Source organism: Triturus cristatus, chromosome 4_2 (assembly GCF_964204655.1).
Source record: "Triturus cristatus chromosome 4_2, aTriCri1.1, whole genome shotgun sequence".
NCBI classification, from domain to species: Eukaryota; Metazoa; Chordata; class Amphibia; order Caudata; family Salamandridae; genus Triturus; species Triturus cristatus.
The window spans coordinates 563697703-563717014 of NC_140586.1; the positions used below are offsets into that span (position 1 = coordinate 563697703).

A 19312-nucleotide genomic window follows, 5' to 3' on the forward strand; every position below is an offset into this window, starting at 1 on the left:
AAGTTACCGACGACTGCAGCTTTGACGACGGTATCGTCGGCGATCTAGTCGACGGGCTTGTCGACGAGGAAAAAAACACCAGACAGGTCATAAAACACTAGGAAGAGGCGAATTACACTTGAGATCACATCTCCTAGCAAAGTTGCGCCTCTTTTGCCACCTCACCCTCTGGAAGAGCAGGATTGTGAAGAAGACGACGAAGGGCCCTATGACTATGCGAGTAGCCCATTCCAGCTGCACGTTAAGTGTCAGGAGGACGACTTTGATGAAGAATATGGTGAATATCAATATCCTCCTCATGAGCAATACTACCAGAGTTATTAGGAGGAAGTGGTTTGCATGCCGTCCTCTTTGTTGATGGACCTACAATTCATGTTAGCTGACTACAGGAAGAGATTTCCACCAACTCCTGTACCTCGGGTAATGCCATCAGCAGTCCACGCTCTATACCATCTACTCCGAAGAGGGGCCAAGCTGTGCTGGCAGAACCCTTACAGAGATCGCCTCCACCAATCCATCAACAAGATCCGGTTACTACGGATGATGACCTAGAGGAAGGAGAAATTACAGATCCTAATAGAGAATGGAATGACTACCTCATTCCCATGCCCTCTTCTTCTTCTCCGGTACCTGTTGACTCACCACCAGAGGATATTGGTTGGTTTCATAACTTGCTGGAAAGAGCTGCAAAAAGATTTGACCTACCTATGCCGGCTAACCAAACGGAATGTGTTTTATATGATTTTAAGGAGCCATATAGAAAGTCGGTGAGAGCTATCCCGATTTAAGTCATGTATGGAAGGAAGGACTTGAGATCATGAAAACACCAGCGACCGTAACACCAGTACTCACCAGGTTGGAGAAGAAATACAAGCCCTAGAGGACGCTCCAGCCTGTTTGGTGGGCCATCCCATACCGGATTCTGTTATTTCTCAGGCAGCTCATTGAAATCCAAAAACCCATCGGCACCCATTACAACTCCTCCGGATAGAGAGGGCAGGCGCCTAGATAACGCTGGTAAGCGTTTTTCCTGAATGTCAGCTTTGTTGGTCAGAGCGGCTAATGTCCTTGCCATATTGGGCAGATATGACAGGCAGATGTGGTGTGACCTGGCTCCGTATATGGATCATCTTACAGAGGAAAGTCGACCAGAGGTGAAGAAGATTATCCAGGAGGGAGAGAGAGCTTCTGCGGAAGTAATAGATTTTGCGTTGGATATCGCAACTACAGCTTTCAGATTTCTGGGGGGTGCAGCGGTTTTGCGCAGTCAAGGATGGCTCCGAGCAACATAATTTAGACCGGAGGTCCAAAATAAGATCCTGGATCTTCCTTTTGATGGAGAGGTTTTATTTGGAAAGCACATAGATGATACGCTGCTGGATATAAAGAAGGATACCGATACAGCGAAGGCTCTAGGAACACTACAATATCGGAAAGTGCCCTTTATAGGAGCTAGAGGAAGAGGCCTTCCATCCTACAGAGGAGGATTCCAACAATACAGATACTCCTTGTACGCTACATCTTCCCAACCGTACTGTCAACAGTATGTTCAATGACAGCAACAGCCAGGGGCGTATTCTAAATCGGCCCCCAGAGGAAGAACAGGACATCAGGGAAAAGACAACTCACAACGCCAATGACGTGCGTCAGGCTCCGGCTATTTGTATTGCCTCCTCTCCAGAAGTTTCCCCGGGGGGACACATTTCTTTTCCACCAGTTGCAGAAAATAACCACGGACCGATGGGTCCTCAATCTAATACAATTTGGCCATACATTGAAGTTCCTTCAGATCCCTCCTTGTACTCCACCAGGACGCCATGAAGTCAAACATCTACATCTCATGCGTTTGGAGATTCTTACAATGCTCCGAAAAGGAGAAATGGAACCGGTGCCAATCTAGAAGGGGAGGGGATTTTATTCCCGTTTCTTTCTGGTTTGCAAGAACTTTCGTCAATTGCATCCGATTCTGGATTTGAGAGCTCTAAATACTTCTCTCAAAAAACAGTCCTTCCGCATGGTTTCCCTTCAGGACATTCTGTTGCTCCTAAACCCAGGAGATAATATGACCACCTTAGACTTGCAAGATGCATATTTTCACATCCCCATCCATCCCTCCCACAGGCAGTACCTTTGATTTGTCGTAGCCGGAAGCCATTACTAGTTCAAGGTGCAGCTGTTTGGCCTCAAGTCAGCCCAAAGAATTTTCTCAAAATGTCTGGCTCCAGTAGCAGCCGTTCTGAGGAAACAAAGGCATCCTGTATTTCCGTACCTGGACGACTGGTTGATCAAAGCCCCTTCACACGCAGCTGCTCAGACATCCACAGTGGCATGCACAAGACTGTTTGCCGAATTAGGTCTGGATCTGCACAAGGAGAAATCATCTCTCCATCCTTCCAAGAGCATTACGTTATTGGGGGCAATACTGGACACCTCAATAAACAGGGCGTTTCCTTCTCTCAAGAAACTGCAGTAGCTAATCTCTCTGTCGCAAGCATTTGCAAGAAGAAAGTCACTTTCAGTACTCCGCTACAAGTCACTCCTGGGGACAATGTCTTCATGCATCCCTCTCGTCCCTTTCTGCCAGTTAAGGATATGTCCATTACAGGAGGAACTGGATCGGCAATGGCGTCAAGTTGTAGGATCCTTCGAGGATGTCCTAACAATCACACCAGGTATGATACAGGCCGTGCCTTGGTGGACCCACGTCAAAACATTTCCGTCGGCATTTTTTTTTCTCACCATGCCGGCTCAACAGGTCATCACCACCGATGCTTCCCTGGAAGGTTGGGGGCCTTCCTTCAAGACCTCAAGGTCAGTGGACGTTGGCTAAGTCAAGACCAACAACTTATTCTATTGGAACTCAGGGCAGTGAGATTAGCATTGCTGGCTTTTCTGCCGAGGATAAAGAGCTCGGCTGTGCTGATCAGGACAGACAACTCAACAGCAATGCATTATCTCAATAAGCAAGGTGGCACAAGATCTCTTTCCCTGTCCCAGGAGGCCCAGAGAATCTGGAAGTGGGCTGTTCAAAATGGAATCTCGCTAAAGGCAGAAAACTTTCGGGGGATCAAAATGTCAAGGCAGACACATTAAGTAGACTCGAGTCAACCTACACGAGTGGGAGATCAGTCAGGGAACCCTAGACAGTAGCTTTCTAAAATGGGGCAAACTAACAGTGGACCTCTTTGCGACAGCTCAGAACAAGAAATCCCGCTTCTTTGCAAGTTGGCGTCACCAGCAGGGATCCTGGGGGAATGCGTTTTTGATGGCATGGTCAGGCTTCTTTGCCTATGCCTTTCCACCGATTCCCCTCCTACCACGTCTTCTCACAAAGATCAAGAGAGCCGTGCAGGATGATTCTGATAGCCCCATGGTGGCCCAGACAACATTGGTTCACTGAGCTGCTCCTCCTGTCGGAGATGCAACCTATTCTCCTTCAGCCCATTCCATCTCTCCTGACGATGTCGCAGGGACAAGTGCTTCATCCAGACCCCAAGTCACTATGTTTAGCAGCATGGCTCCTGAACACTGCGAATTTCAACATCTAAAACTACCATCTGAATGCAGGGATATTCTCTCAAATGCCTGAGCACAGAGTACGAATAAGACGTACAGGGTGAAATGGAGAAGATTCTGTTTATGGTGCCAGGAGTCTAATGTTCATCCTCTAAGCTCTGCATCTCATGAGATTCTTCCTTACATTCTACTTTTGGCAAAATCTGGATTAGCACATGCGTCAAAAGGTCATCCAGCCGCTATATCCTGTGTTAGAAAGACGTCTTTAGGACCATCCTCATGATCGAAGAGAATCATAAAACAGTTCATGAAAGGATTGTTTCATACCTTTCCCCCAGTTAAGCCTCCGCCACCCCTCTGGCAGCTGAATATAGTGTTATCGCAACTCGTGAAACATCCCTTTGAACCCATTCACAGGGCAGACCTTAAGTTCTTGTCTTGGGAGGTGGCTCTTCTCCTTGCGCTCACATCGGCCAGGAGAGTTGGGGAGATTCAGGCCCTGACCATACAGGGACCTTTTCTACAGTTTAAAGAGGATTGAATAGTCCTTTGAACTAATCCAAGGTTTATACCCAAAGTATCATCAGACTTTGACCTGAATGAGCCTCTTATCCTTAAGAGGTTCTTTCCTAAACCGACTACTGCAGCGGAAAGGACTCTTCATTCACTGGATATCCAGCGTTGTCTGAAATTTCATCTACAAAGAACAAAAGCTTTTCGCAAATCGTCACAGCTCTGTGTCCTTCAGTGTACCCAGAATGGGCTATCCTCTTCCAAAAGAGGAATTGCTCAATGGATCTCAAGTGCAATCCAATATTGCTATCAAGCAGCAGGGAAACCTTTGGGAGCACGGGTTCGTGCTCATTAGACGAGAGCAGTATCTACATCCACTGCGTTGTTTGCTGGCGTACCTATCCAGGATATATGCAGGGCTGCTACCTGGAAGAGTGCACACACCTTCACCAGGCATTACTGCCTGGATGCAGCCGCTCACAATGATGTGGCAGTGGGACAGGCGGTGCCGAGGAACTTTTTTCAGTGGCGGTGAGCTCTCTTCCTTCATATTGTAAGAATGTGCACATTTTATTATAAATGCATTTCACATTGTGTAGAGGTTTATAATATAGTGGTATCCAAAAGAACTGTTTTTTCTCTGTGATGTTTCCAATTATAGAAGTTAAACATGGAATATTTACGATTGAGGGTTCTATGGTTTTTTCAGGTAAAGCTATTCCTCCCTACAGATGGACAATTTAAAGCACACTCTTGCATATGTTCATGTAGATGCAAGATAAAATGTGCTACGTACTGCTAGCTACTCTGATTCAAGCATGTGAATCTATGAAAGTTCCAATAATGGAGTTAGAAAACAAGTTACTTACCTGTAACTGTAGTTCTCCAGTATTGGAAGCTTTCATAGATTCACATGCGACCTGCCCTGCTCCCCTGAGAGGCTATCCTTGGGATTTTTGTACAGGGTTATTTTGGGCACAAGTGCTCGGAAAATCTGAAGGTCTAAGGTTCTCTCAGGAGTGTTCTAGAGGGTGAAGGGTCCTGATTCGTTCAAGGATATTTTTGGTCTCTTTTACAAAACGAGAGTTATGGATTACAAAACTGAAATGGGCCTAGGCCTTTTTTCTGCCTTGTATGGATTTAATCAATGCTTTTTTGTTATACCGCTGACTCCCATCTCGACGACGGGGAATGATTCAAGCATGTGAATCTATGAAAGCTTCCAATACTGGCAAACTAGAGTTGCAGGTAAGTAACTTGTTTTCTTCTTCATCCCAATCCAGCTTTTATTGTAGCATTTGTTTAATTGATTATTTTTTTAATGACCCTTCTAACCAATACTTGCATTTGTGAGAATGATTTCCTAAACATTCAGTACAAGAAGCGCAACACGTTCTCTTTTTTCATTTCCATATATGACTCACACAGTGAATGCCTCTGTGATACCAGGTCCTTTTTTTGATCTGGTAAAAGATTCATATAAAATGCTCATGGTACTTGAGGGACAGGCATTTTAATATTGAAAAATATCAGAAGATCCGAATCCTTGATTGTGTTTATTGTGGCCTATGAAAAAATGTTGCATTCCCTCATAGAGGATATCTGATCTAACTTGCGTTATAATAGGATTTACATTGATAGCCGTAATGCTGGACATTTTGAACCTATTATTGATTTTTTTTTTAATGCTTATTTAGTTTCCCAAATAATGACGACAAAAAAATGAAAGACATAGATTTTCAAACTCAGGCTGCACACTGCACTGAGGAACACTTCTGCATAGTAGTATAACACAAAAGCGACATTTGACAATCTAATGCGCCAATTGGAATACACCAGTACAATCCAAACATTCTCGAGAGTGTGCACTGCCACCCAGCTACATTGTACTAGTATTTAGTCATTTGGGTCCACGTCAGTAATCTGGATAGCCACATCTTTCTGAGCACCAGCCAGAAAATAACATCTTATGGGTTCACAAATATCTCTGGGCCAGGAAGTGGGTGGCATAATGGAAACAAACGTGTCCACATTTTTGCTACAGAACACAGTCTGCCATCATTGCTTGATGGTCAGTGTATTTCTCGTTCCCCAGTACATGGATGTTTTTCGTTTAGCAAGTAACTACGCCAAAGATGGCTTATTTTCTTCTGTTGACTGATAACTTCTTGACCCACCCTAGTAGGGCAGCAAGGAACGATGGCTCCAATTTATCAACTCTAATCGCGCTAAACTGTTAAAAAATGCTTGACCAAAACTTCTTGATGCTCAGACAGTAGCATGCCAGTTGTACAATAGACCTATTCTTGTTGAAAGTAATCTTCCATAGAAGATATTCAATACTTAGAGGCACATTATGAATCAGGTCGGCAGAGGCTACTCCTGCACTATTTGAGATTCTCACCTGCTTGATGGGAATCTCCCTGCCTTCATAGCATCCAATAGTGTGGTGGTTCCTCTGAAAGCGAGAGTTTGCCAAGCTACTGTCATGTTGTTTTTTTGCCATGGAAATGCAAAAAAACAGAAAAAATCAATGGCCTTCGCACACAGGTTTTGCCCACAGCTTGGGGTGTCAGTGTTTGATTTCACATCTCATAGCAGTTCTGGGCTTGATAAGGTTGTCAATATGACCTGGCAAATCAATTTAAGACCCTGCTGCAATAGGAGCAGTCCAGACAAAACTACCAAGCCGAGTCCTCTCTGAACCAAAACTCAAGCAACCCAAGACTGGTTGTGTGTTTCATGTAACGTCCTAAGTGGCCATGGGTATGCCCAGACGTGGGTCCTTTAGTCATTGTGCCACTGGAACCAAGCTACACCTGACTGAAGAGCCCCAGTCAGGGTGAAAATGGTCTTGGGTTGCTTGGAGATATTGAACATTTGAGATGATAGAAAGGAACCTTGGTGATCTGATCAGGTGGCTTGTTAGACTGATAATATGCTATCACCAATTATGGTTTATGGGCCCATAAATGACAGAAATATGAACTGCTGTACGAATGACCCAGTGGATCCTTCTCATGTTTCGAACCATTCTCGAAGGGTGTCTTAGTCCGTTGTCATACGCTGTTGAAAATTCCAGGAAGATCATGACTTTCTGTTCCTCAGTGGAGACAGGAGATCCTCACTGAGGTCTGCTTTAGTGAACTCTATGCCCCTCAGTGGATGATGTGCAGATCAACCTGAGCTTGGAACTGGCATGAAACCTCACCCTTCATGCTCTTGCTTGGGAACTGGAGGTTTGGTATATGGCGGTCGGGCGCCAATACTTCAGGTCTGTCATCTTCCTTTTCAGCCACTGTTTTATTGCATGCTTGGGCAGCTTTGGGACTGGTTGCTGTCAAAAGGAGGTGCTTATGAACTTGGTGATGTTAGGGGCCAGCATGTCACAGCTTATTGCAACAGTCAGTGCCAATCCTGGTTTGAACAATAGGCTATGCACCTTGAATTTTGCAGCTAGCTGTGCAGACTCATTTAGGGGATTCTACCATGGGAGCGTCTATTGCACCAAAGGTGGATCCTTTGGAGTGTTCCCGGATGTTTCTGGTTATTTGATGGTTTTACCGCACAGCTTTGGATTGATAAAATACCATCCAAGCCAACCTGAAATGAATAAAAGCAACCCTTGACATGTGGTTTGCTCTCATTAGATAGAGCTCTTCAGGGAGGTATAGCTTTGTCCATCTGGGGTTGCTTTTATTCATTTCAGATTAGCTTGGAAGGTATTTTAACATTCAAAAGCTGTAATGCTGTGACTAGAGTGGTAAAAGCCTTTGGCCATGTTACAGCTCTGCATGCATAGCACTGTACTAATCCTATGCTTAAAGACTGCTGTAGAAATGGCAAAATACTTTGTCCCTTTCTATCTTGGTGTGGATGGCACTGTGCTAATTTCTTGCTTAAAGACTTTGATAGAAAACCAGACATTTGAGGTGAGCAAATTTAGAGTGTCGCTGGTGTTGAGAGTGCTCTCTACAGGAGCTGCTCTGCACCTAACCTTGAGAACAAGCCAGAGTTCTCTGCTTCTTTTTTTGCATATATATATCACTTAAATTTGTGGCGCACTGTAGCAGTCCCCGAAACACGTTTATAAGAGCAAGTTCAGCTTATGCAAAACCTTTAACTTTGAGAGACATGTGTGAGGAGCATCGCCTCACTAGATTCACTGATTCTACACCAGATAGGGTACCAGCAACACAAGTTTTCTTACATAATGATGAGCATAATACTAAATGGGTGGCCAGTTTCCCCCAACGACCCAGATGTGCCTAAAAGTAACCAAATTCTTTTAATGACGGAAGGAGGCAAACATATTTCCAGCCTGTATGAAGATGTCATTTAGCCTAAAGTAAGCCAGTTAATAAAAAGATGGCCAGGGCTGAAGTAAGGAGGACGACCTAGATGAACAGAAATGGTGAAAAATGTACACAAACTGCAGACAGGTCACCAGAAAGGCCCAGTTGAAACTGATCAACTGGAAATGCATACACAGGCCATTTATGACTCATCAGTTCATACATAGAATAAACTAAGGGTAGCATTAACGCAGGAGCACGTATACATTTGTGGTGGGGATTATACCTCTGGAGAGAGGTGGTGCCGAAACTTAGCACCTTGACTCATAAAACATTGCAATCTGCTATTGGCATATGTCTTCTGAGGTTGGTATCAAGAAGTAAAAGTTACACAACAACGGTTAAGGTAATGAAACTGCGACTCTCACTGGCCAAAAGGAGAATAGTGATTCAATGGAATGGGCAACTAGCACTGAGGTATAAAATATGGGAAGTGGATGTGATTAAGTGGGTAACCACAGAAAGTAAGAAGGAAACTGTAATACCAAAGACTGAAGGGAAATTGAGTGCTTATGAGGGAAATAGTACTGATTGAGCAAGAATTCAAATTGATAGGGCAGAAAAGGAGGGCCAGTATTCAGATATGGATGCACAATAAGTAACCAAAAAAAGTGCAATCTATAAGGAAGAATGACAGAAAATGTGATAGTAAGGAGTAAAAGAGAAGTGTAAGATGACACCAAGACAAAAATAAGCTAATGTACAAAAGTGGATGGAAGGATGATCCCTTTGAACTGAAGCAGCTGCCTTGAAAAGCCATAGAGAGGGCATATGTGAGACAGGGGTTAAGTGGGTAACCTGATGTTATACTTTAAGAAAGCGACCAGTGTTGTTCACAGCAAGAGGGGAGAAATAAAGCAGAAGTCTCACCATACTGTCTGGGGATGTTCAATTGTCCGTAATCGGGTAAATAATAAAAGAGCGATAAATGTTAAAACATTTTTTTTTTTTTAAATCAAAAAGATAGAGAATTGAATGTGTTATGAAGCTGGAAATTGAAGAAGGTTCAGAGAGATATTTGAAATGGTGGAACAACTTCCTATAACACAAACTGGAGCCATTAGGGCGAACCCTCTTTTTGAAAGTTGGCTTTCAATTAAGGTGTGAATGTTAGTGAGGAATTGTTTTGGCAAGTTTGTTATATTTGTGATTTTTAGGTAGATTTGGCGTTGTTCACATGCTGAATCTTGATGTTCTCGTCAGCCAAGAGGATGGATCCATTGTATACTCTGCAGGACACAGGGATTTGTTGATTTGCTATGATTTCCTTGGTATCCTGAGATCTGTTGTTACTGTAGGATGTCACTCACTGAAGGAAAGTGAGATCACTGTCAAGAAGAGAGGGTGTTGATTAGGGATTGATGATCTACCTTGCTAAAGGCTGCAGTGATATCCAGCAGGAAGAGGCTAAACATGTTGCCATTGTTGGTGATTTCAAGTGAGTCTTTGCCTATTTTGGTGGTGGCTTGTCTGAGTGCTCATGGTCTTGGAGGAAGGTCATGGTTTTGTTTTTTCCTTGGGGTTAAGTTGGTACTGCCTTTTAACATGTCTTACACAGAGTGGTAATTATGATAGGTCAGCATTTGGCCAGTTATTTAAGCTCCATGTTGTGTTTCTTCAGCATCCACATGAGTTTTTTTTTAATCTTAAATGAGATGGGAAAGATACCTTGTGTGAAGGACACTTTGATACGGTGTTGGAGGGTGTCACTGGAGGTGCCGTGACTACTGGTGCTAGAATGAGGTTGTCTTCATATTATATCATTTTTATTGTGTTGCGAAGGCTCAGGAGTATCTAATGGGGACAGAGGATTCAGAGTGGGCATAGATTTGTCTTTCATGAGATGGTACTGTTGGAGATATTCATAGACCCCCTCTTCGATCAAACTTTATTAGTCTCGTCTTTGAAGAACTTGTTTATGGTTTAGCATTTCTCCTTCAAATGCTTGACGGATAGAATCACGAAGTGCTAGATTGCCTTGGAGTGCTCTTTACTTCTGTTGAATGCTTCTGTTATGATTGCTCTATACTAAGTAGCCTTAGCTTGTGTTATGAGCTTTCTATAAAATGCACGGATGTTGTTCAGGGCTATGAGGATGTCCAGCAACTGCAACGGACACCCTGCTTCTTCTGCCTTCTGATTACACGTTTGTTCCCGCTGAAACCTATACAAAACTTGATTTGGTCCTGGTGTATTTTAATAAGGTTTTACCCACAGCCACCTCTATCTCTCACCCCAGAAATTGTAAGGCTGACTGTTTGTTTTTGTCGGGAAACCTGTAGAGCCTCCACGAGGCAGTTGTAGTGGAACAATCCATAGATTGCTGCCTTCTCAAACACATTGTTTGACGTTTTCAGGAAACGGCACTGTCCTAATCCCTACACCCTCATGTGAAATTGTGTATAGTTCGTTAGCCCGGGTAAGGTTCGATATAAGGCTTTCCATTCACCTTGGTCTATCTTTTTAGCTCTGTCATCGGAGCTAAAATAATGTGCATTTGTTTTGTTTCTCCCAGGTCATAACGAAGGAACACTAGCAATGAAAGAAGGAGATGTGATGTACATTATTGAAGAGGACAAAGGAGATGGCTGGACAAGAGCTCGGAAGCAAAGTGGAGAAGAAGGCTATATACCCACTTCTTATGTAGAAGTAACTCTAGAGAAAAACAGTAAAGGTGCAGTAACCTATATATAAAACAAAACTTGCATCTTACCATGCGCGGCTAAAAGAGAAATTGGAACAAAACTAGTGAGTTATGAGAAGGGCATACAGTTCTACTTAAATTATTGTTCACCATGTGAGCTCAGCTAAAAGTTGGATTTCTTTCTGTGATATGAATACTATCCTTATAAGAATGCCCTTGTGATAAGCACACTTTAGACGTTTTCATCAATGGGTCTATTTGACCAATCATTGGCCTAAAATTTCTTGCATGAGTTATTTCTAAAAGTTGTGAATTCTCCTTTTAGACCTGTTATAAGACACGGTCTCATATTAGAAACATTTTTAAATCTACCTTTTAAAATATTTTTAATTTACTTCTGGAATATGTTTGCATCGTGAGTTAATGGAATATGTTCAGTATTCTGTTCCCAACTCTGAACGCTGGGAAAAAAAAGTTTAACTTATCACTGTCACTGATGAACTGCAAGGGACTTTGAAGATGTACATTTTTTCTTTACATTTTAGGAATATTTTGGTAATTACAGGGTGTTCCACGTGGACGCCCTGTAGCAATCAAATACATTTTCCTGTTGTCTATATTTTAAAGAATGGGAGTGTACATTTTGGGACTGATTTTAATAATGTATTAAGAAGAAAGTAAACACTTTGCCTTCAACCACATCATGCAATATTGTTGCTTTACCAAAATATTTCTCACTTTAGGAGAGTTTTGGAATGGATTTGCTGTCTGTATTGGTTTTTGTTTTTGAAAGTGGCATACCACTTAACGCCTGACATTGTAAATAGCCTTTGCTATTTCAGTGCGTGTTGCTGCAAAAAATGCGTTCTGAGTAAGCACGACAAAGAAAATACATGATACTTTAGCAAACTCTTGTTAAACGTGATCATCAATAAAGTGTTAACTTTCTGTAGCAATGGCCATTTAAAATTGGGATCGAAACAATACTTAAGTTATACATACCACTGCATGATCACATCACCAATTAAGTACAGCTGATTAGTAATATTTTCACTTTGTTTCATGTAGTTCTTCCTAGATCTTACGAGGGTATCTGAGCGCTTTACATTAATTTTGAGACATAAGAGTACATCCAAAGAGGAAATCATGGGAATGAGAAACGAAGTATTGTGCAGAAAAGGCATGTGTGAAAGCACATTATAGAAAAACAGGCACTGGTAGCCTAAAGCTTGCAACGTTATTAACTTCCAGTTGGCTAGTAAATGGCCCTTTTGACTGGTTTTGAACTAATTGTCTGGCACTGTCTGTGTGTCTTGGTTCGTAGTAAGTTGAGCCTTTGTTTAAAAACTAACTTTACCAAATGTTAGCTCGTGTGTTTTCTTGCTGCCCATTTCTCAAGTCAAGGGGCAATTGTTTTATTTTGAATTTGGGTAGCTGAAGAGCTGTACATGTAAATTGCTTGTAGATGTTGTGTACCACATGCAAATGTCTCTTCCTCATAAGAATTTTATTTTGAGAATCAATTTCACTTAGGGTAACTATCTGGTATGGAGGCAAATCCTTGCCGTAATTGTAAAAAATCAGTACAGAAATTCAGGCCAAAAGGTGAATTTAACGAACACATCGGTAGATGGTCAGGCAATAATATATTAGTAAATAACTTGTCAAAACAAGCCTATGTACTTTGTGTTTTTCATAATTCTTAGCTCTATTGAGCAAATATTCATGTGTCTCTGGGCTTACTTATGTATTAAACTAGCAAACATATGCACACTAAGCAAACATTTCCAGCTGACTTAAGGGACAGAAGTCACAAAATCCTGCCACCTTATCTGGAATCATAGTACCAGAAGCAATGCTCTGTTGTTGGATGTGGTATCGGAGTTCATAAGCAGTAGTAGTACTCATTTTATTTTTGAAAGTGTATTTTTTTAGCAGTGATGGCAGACTTGAGAATTTCCTTGTTCCATAGAGAAAATCAATTGAAATATTAGCGTAATGGTTTCAAATTGTGCTGATCTGAAGTGCAGCTTTAACATGTTCCAACAACACTCCTACTTCTTGTGTCAGTCCAGGTGAATTTCATTTGAGAAAAATCTTTTCAGTTGCGGCTTTGATTCCGGGCAACGGTTGATATGACCTCATTTTTTGTGTTGTGAACAAGTAGCCTTTTTTGCGCACGTATGTTGTTGCTTGTGCCAACTTGCAAAGCAGGACCAGTTAACAGTATTCGTTAAATAGCGATTCGAAATTGTTCAGAAAGCTTCAGGATAAAGGGTAGCAGCAACCTGGCAGAATTGTTGAAAGGGTAGAGACTGCTTTAAGCAGCAAGCTTCTCGCTCAATCAACTAATCTGTCTCAGAAAAATCAAACCACTTTTACGAATAGGTTCTACAGCACTTGAAAAATGTAATGATGAGCCAAAGTCCTGTTGTTGTGAAGTAAGGTAATTCTGTACTAGAAAATCAAAGAACTGGTTTTCCACTTGGTCCTTCAAATTGTTCCTGAATAATCTGAGGATGGCTGGAACCTCAGAGGCACTCAACTCATCCTTCTCAAGCCGCTGTATAGCAATATCAAGGATGATTAATACATTGTGGGCCAGGAAAAGGCACCCTTTCTCTCTGACACAGTGCCCTCTTCCACTTTCAAGTTTCAGAAAATGACATACAGCTTTGGGTCTCTTTTCTTGACCGAGACTTTCTCTGCTGCCCAGCACTTCCACACTTGATCAATGACTGGGAGTCAGGTGAGATAATGTGTTGTGAGATGGTGAAACAAAGGCTGCCACTCTGTCTACAAAAGAAAAGAACTGTCAACTATGCTATTTGTTTTGCTGAGAAAAGCAATCGATTGTACACTTTGAAAATAAATAATTCAACGTTAATAAAAAGGCTATTAATGGCCTGTTGAGGACAGTTCTGTAGGATGTGGGCATCAACAGTGTGCTGGAAGAATATTTTCATGAACTTACTTCAATAACTGAAAACAGAATGACATCCAAGATTCACATTTGCATTGTTTCCACAGTATGCAGCTACATTTTTCATTGTCAAACCTTCCGTTACTTGAATTATAATCTTCTCCACAATTGTTTGGCTGCATCATCTAGAAATCTAGCAAAGCATGTTTCACCAGAATCTAAAGTATTGCAACCAAATAGGTTCAAGTTTAATGCTCCCTTGTTGGGCGCATTGCTGCAAACCGAGAACTATCTATCTTGTGGGTTTGCACAAGCTATCTGCAAGGATAGAGGTTCAAGCCCCATTTTGGTGGTACTTGATGCTGGGTTGCAGCTGCAGGGCTTCTTCATAGCATTGAACGAGTTGGGATAAATTACTTTGGAGAGCTCAAACTCACAATCCAGAGAGAGGTAGGGGGATGTGATGGTTAACCGAATGATATACTTGGGTCCGATTATGCTAGATTCTGTGACCTTATTCTAAAAGGAAAATACACAAGTGTAAGTAGCAATGACAAACTATCCAAATATTTAAAAAATAATGATCATAAAGGGAAATATGCCTTTAAAATCAAGTTAAATAAGTCTCATCAGCCAACCCAAAAGCAAACCGTATCTGCTCCTGATATGAACAGGGGAGAGACGCATGTTAAGAGCGGGCTGACGTGATAAACACTGCTATCGATATAGACCGCGTTTGAATACGATAAGCTGAATTGGTGTTAAGGCTCCCTATTTGAAGAGTGTTCAGTAAATGACGTCCAATAGAAGAGGTAGACTGGGGTCTGTCCATTCAGTGGTAGCAGTACTGAGGACTAGACGGCTGGCAGTGAGTTATCAACATGAAAGCCTGAAATAGAGCTCTACTAATAGAAGAAGCATGCATTACATTTAACTTGGAATAAAAAAAAAATCGAAAACTGTTAATACAAATAAGGTATGGCTTACCTAGGCTGCTTCTGGCTAGTACTTTGAATACAGATATGTCAGAATTGTTGCCATTTTGGGGGAGGCATTTTTCTTATTTGGCAATCCTGCTTGAAGTGTTTTGGTATCACAAACTACAAAGGAAATGGAAAAGTCTCTGTTACATATACTACACTTTGCCTTGTACATGTCTCCTGAACACTTTATGGTATGATGTGTAAGCTTCCGTTCCAGTCTGTACTTGACAAAGCATTGATTTCTTTTGATGGCTCTGGAAATAATCTTTCTGTTACGTAGATACAGCTTGTCACGATCACGTTGCCAATGACGGCCTGAAAATCTGATGTGAATACTGCATCTGCTACACCTTCACCTGACTCAGAATCTGTAATTGTTTTTTTTCTCCAAAAAGTACCCTTTAGAACGTCCGACCCAAGCATGAGATGTAGATGAGTACTGTATTTAATCAGTGCATTCAACTTCTCTGCACTTGTTGCAAAGGTGACGTCTCCCAACCAAACAAGACAGAGCACCTCGCTAGACAGTTAAAATCAGGTGTGGTGGTGGGAAATAGCTTCTTCAACCTGAGGAACTCAGGTTTGTTTATTGGATCTCCTTCCATGAAAACCATGCTCTCCATCCCAAAAACACTAAACTGTCTCTCTCAATGGGATCACCACCCTGCAAAACCACCCAGTCACCCCTTCTTTCCTTGAAGAGCCGAAAGGCTGATGCATGGTTGCAAAGTGAAGTGCCTGTGCTGAATCGAAGTCTTTTATGCTGCTACTGGGGCCAAAATGTAGTCATCTAACTTTCAATATTAACAGCCTTGGTACTCAACTGGTGTGGACTACGGAGGGGCATTGACTTGCTGACTGGCCAAGTGTTAAAGGTGCTGCAGTTGGTGCCACTGTCTGTAGAGTCCTGAATCTAGTCAGTCTTGTTGGCCAGCTCCTCTGAAAAGCGGAGGCTGCTGCAACGATCAAAAAGTAGTCTTGTGCATTTGGTTTACTGTGCCTTCTAAAACATGACCCTCCGTTAGTCTATCAAAAGATAATTTTTCAAAGCTGTACAAATTAGTTCACTACAGCATTACAAATTAGTAATTCATGTAATTTGATCTTTATTTCGACTTTATTTCAGCCATAAAAGATTTACAAGTTAAAACAGACATTGCAACACATAATATAAAATTGTCAATTCATAATATACAATAAAATTCCATAAAAACAGAAATATACAGTCACCCCGGCTACTATTCGCAATTATGAACCATCTCTTGGACCACATGGCTATCAGAAACTTCGATAGTGCAAAGACGATATGCCCTGAGGTGTCGGTCTTAAGAATTCTCATAGCAACCGAGCATTTGTCAAAGCCCAAGTTCTTACATAGAGGTACTAACCAATACTTCCTAGCTTTACTGTAAGCAGGACAAAAAAAGAGTATGTGGAGTTCATCCTCTTGATCGGCACCACATCCTGGGCAAGATTCATTCAAAGAGGAGGGCCATTTGCTTGTAAAGGCCCTTAATGGTAGTGTACCATACCTCCATTGAATATAGAGCTTCCTTGCTGCTACTGGATAGATAACATTCAGGAAGTCCTCGAACACATAGGCAGTCTTGTTATTTAAAAATAGTTTTGTCAAAGTGCCGACTCGAGAATCATGCAGGCATATGTTGCGTTTATAAACCCTGAAGGACTTCGTAAGGGATTTACCTGAAACCTCCCTGCACGCCTGTTCTGGTTCATACCACAGGGCAGGTAGTCCCATTTTCTCCAGTTCCTGTTTCACAAATACAAGCCAGGGAATTATTGCTGCTTTACTATGGCTCAGTACGTCCTTCAATGCAAGCCTGTAATTTAAGAGTTCTGGCGTTATCCAGAGCCTCCGCCAGAACCTGAGAGGTTTTAGGGCTAGCTCATCCTGGATAGGACTTAGTCCTAGATCTAACCTTAATGGTAGGAAGGGTGTACTTTGGGGGAGGGCCAATAGCTGTCTCATGAATTTATTCTCCACGTTTAGGATTTCGAGCCTGCAGGAGTGCCCCCAGAGTTCCCCCCCATAGAGGGCCACTGCCCTTGCCTTGACTTTATAAATCTCAAGTGCGGGACTCACTGGCTTGAATGTCGATGCATTTGACATCTTAAGGATGCCCCTCGTTGTTTGAGTTGGGACTTAACCTGTTGGGGGCCCCACGAAAGATTTTCATTTATCGTGACCCCTAAGTATTGAAAGGTCTGTACCCTCTCCAGTCTAACCGAGCCCAGGACAGGTGTTGGGCGGGTGGATGCCGGGGGATTAAAAATCATAAATTTAGTTTTTTCTGCTTTGATTTCTAGGCCACGGCATCGGCAAAAATCTATAAACCCATTCAGTACGCGTTGTATCCCCATAGGGGACTTGGAAAGCAGGAGGGTATTATCGGCAAACATTATCGCAGGCACCCTCCTGCCAGTCTGGGTGCGTCATTATTGGGGACTGCGTCCAGGTGTGATATTACACCGTTCACATAGAGGCAGAACAGGGTTGGTGCCAAAACACACCCCTGCCTATAACCCCCCTGCAAACTGGAAACTTGGAAGACAGTACCCCATTTCTCCCACATCTGACCTGTGCGAAGTTCTGTACATGCAACCTCATCCATACCCCCAATATTGCATGTGGGACTCCCCTGTCCAAAAGCACCGCCCACAATTTCCCCCCAGGAACCATATCAAACGTGGACCTGAGGTCCACAAACACCATGTAGAGGCTGCCACCCTCTACTGTGACCGTCCTCCAGTATAACAGAATTAAACGGAAGATCTGGTCCATGGTGGATGTGTTGCTCCTAAATCCGGCCTGAATTGGGGTAAGAATATCGTGCTCGTCCATCCACTCCTGTAGACGATCTAGGAATTGTCGAGAGAAGATTTATGGGGGGTCGTCGATGAGGCTGATGGGCCTGTAGTTAGCTGGGAGCAGAGGAGAGCCCTTCTTGAAAATCGGGATAATCTCTGCTCCCAGCCAAGTACCCGGCACCTCCATGCCTCCCAGGATTGCATTAAATAGGGTACAGAGGTAAGGAGCCCAAATCCTTGGCTGATCCCTAAAAAGGTCGCCAGGGAGTTTATCTAAACCGGGAGCTTTTCCCGTAGCCAATTTCCCTATGGCAATATAGACCTCCTCTGGTGTAAATTCCAGTTCATCAAACTCAGCAACTGGCAGTGTGTATAACTGTATGCTGTCTAGGCCAGTAGCTGCTGCATATAAGGTCTTAAAATGGAGTTCTCAAACCCCTGCCTCGATATTGGGTTCAATCGCAGATCTGGGCTCACCTGACCCTGTACTGACTATTGCCCGGAATCTACGCGCATCTTTCATGTCTAGGGAGGAGGAGAGAATTAACCATCTTTCCATGTCCCACTCTTTCTTCGCATGATTCATTGTTTCTTTATATAGTAACCTTAAAGAGCGGATTTTTGGTGTATCTCTCCCATCTTTTACAGCCTCCATGAGCTTTGTTTTTACCTTCCTGCAAGAAACATTATACCAGGAAGATACAGGCACCCTACGCCTCCTGCTAAGGCTAAGCGGGTTAAAAAAATTCAAAAGACAGTCTACCAAATCCTGATGCACGGTCAACATGTTTCCAAGGGAATCTAGTGCCAAGGGCTGAGCCACTATATCACTGGCCTTCGTAAGGAATGGTAAAATTGCGCTATATAATTTAGGTAGTGCATCTTGGGAAGCCACCAATTTCCCCCACTTGACCCTACGTCTATTATTGGTGGTTATCAACCCATCTACCATATCTGGGGCAACTTCATTCTCATTCGCCCTTGGGCGTGGGAAGTCCATCCTCAGACTCAATGCATTATGGTCGCTGTCTGGCCTTGATATCACCTCAAAGTCAACAACCTTCGACCATAGGCGTGTCTCCACCATAATGTAATCCAATCGTGATTTTTGATCTCTCTTGTTAAAGGTGCACTTTGAGGGGATATCAGAGGGCATCCGACCATTGCAAGCCCCGATTGAGTTGCATAGTGTTAGGGTCGTAATCTGCATGGCCAGTGCGGACCAAGACTTTGCATAGGGAGACTGGCATGGCGGGATTCCCCAATATTCGTCCTCCCCCGTCAACGCTCCCTCATTCAGCCCTCGCAGCGGCTCAAAGTGACAGTTTAAGTCACCAGCCACCATATATTGTATATCATTACTGAGGGAGTCAAGAAAAATTGACATCTCCCCAATGGTACTAGACTCTTTGGCCACACTTATCGGGCGGGAGTAAACGTTCACGATTGCAAATTTATAAGAGGTTGGCCATGTCAGGAGGACACACAGGATGTCATCAGAGTTGGTTGGGATAAACTCACCCTTGCAGCCTAGATGTAACCCAACCCA

The 19312-nt window shown here is 42.8% G+C and overlaps 1 protein-coding gene across 2 annotated transcripts in view; it reads left to right on the top strand.

The window, feature by feature from the left end:
- The window catches only part of FNBP1L (formin binding protein 1 like), a 535360-nt gene that overhangs the window by 507504 nt on the left and 8544 nt on the right, over positions 1-19312 (top strand). Inside the window, exon 14 of one of the 2 annotated variants that reach the window (XM_085602211.1) lies at positions 10900-12701. In XM_085602211.1, the coding sequence (XP_085458337.1) occupies positions 10900-11078 (179 nt within the window). In that variant the 3' untranslated portion in view covers positions 11079-12701. Of the gene's footprint in view, positions 1-10899; positions 12702-19312 lie in introns of those variants that run through there. The other variant, XM_085602212.1, reaches the window with a different exon arrangement.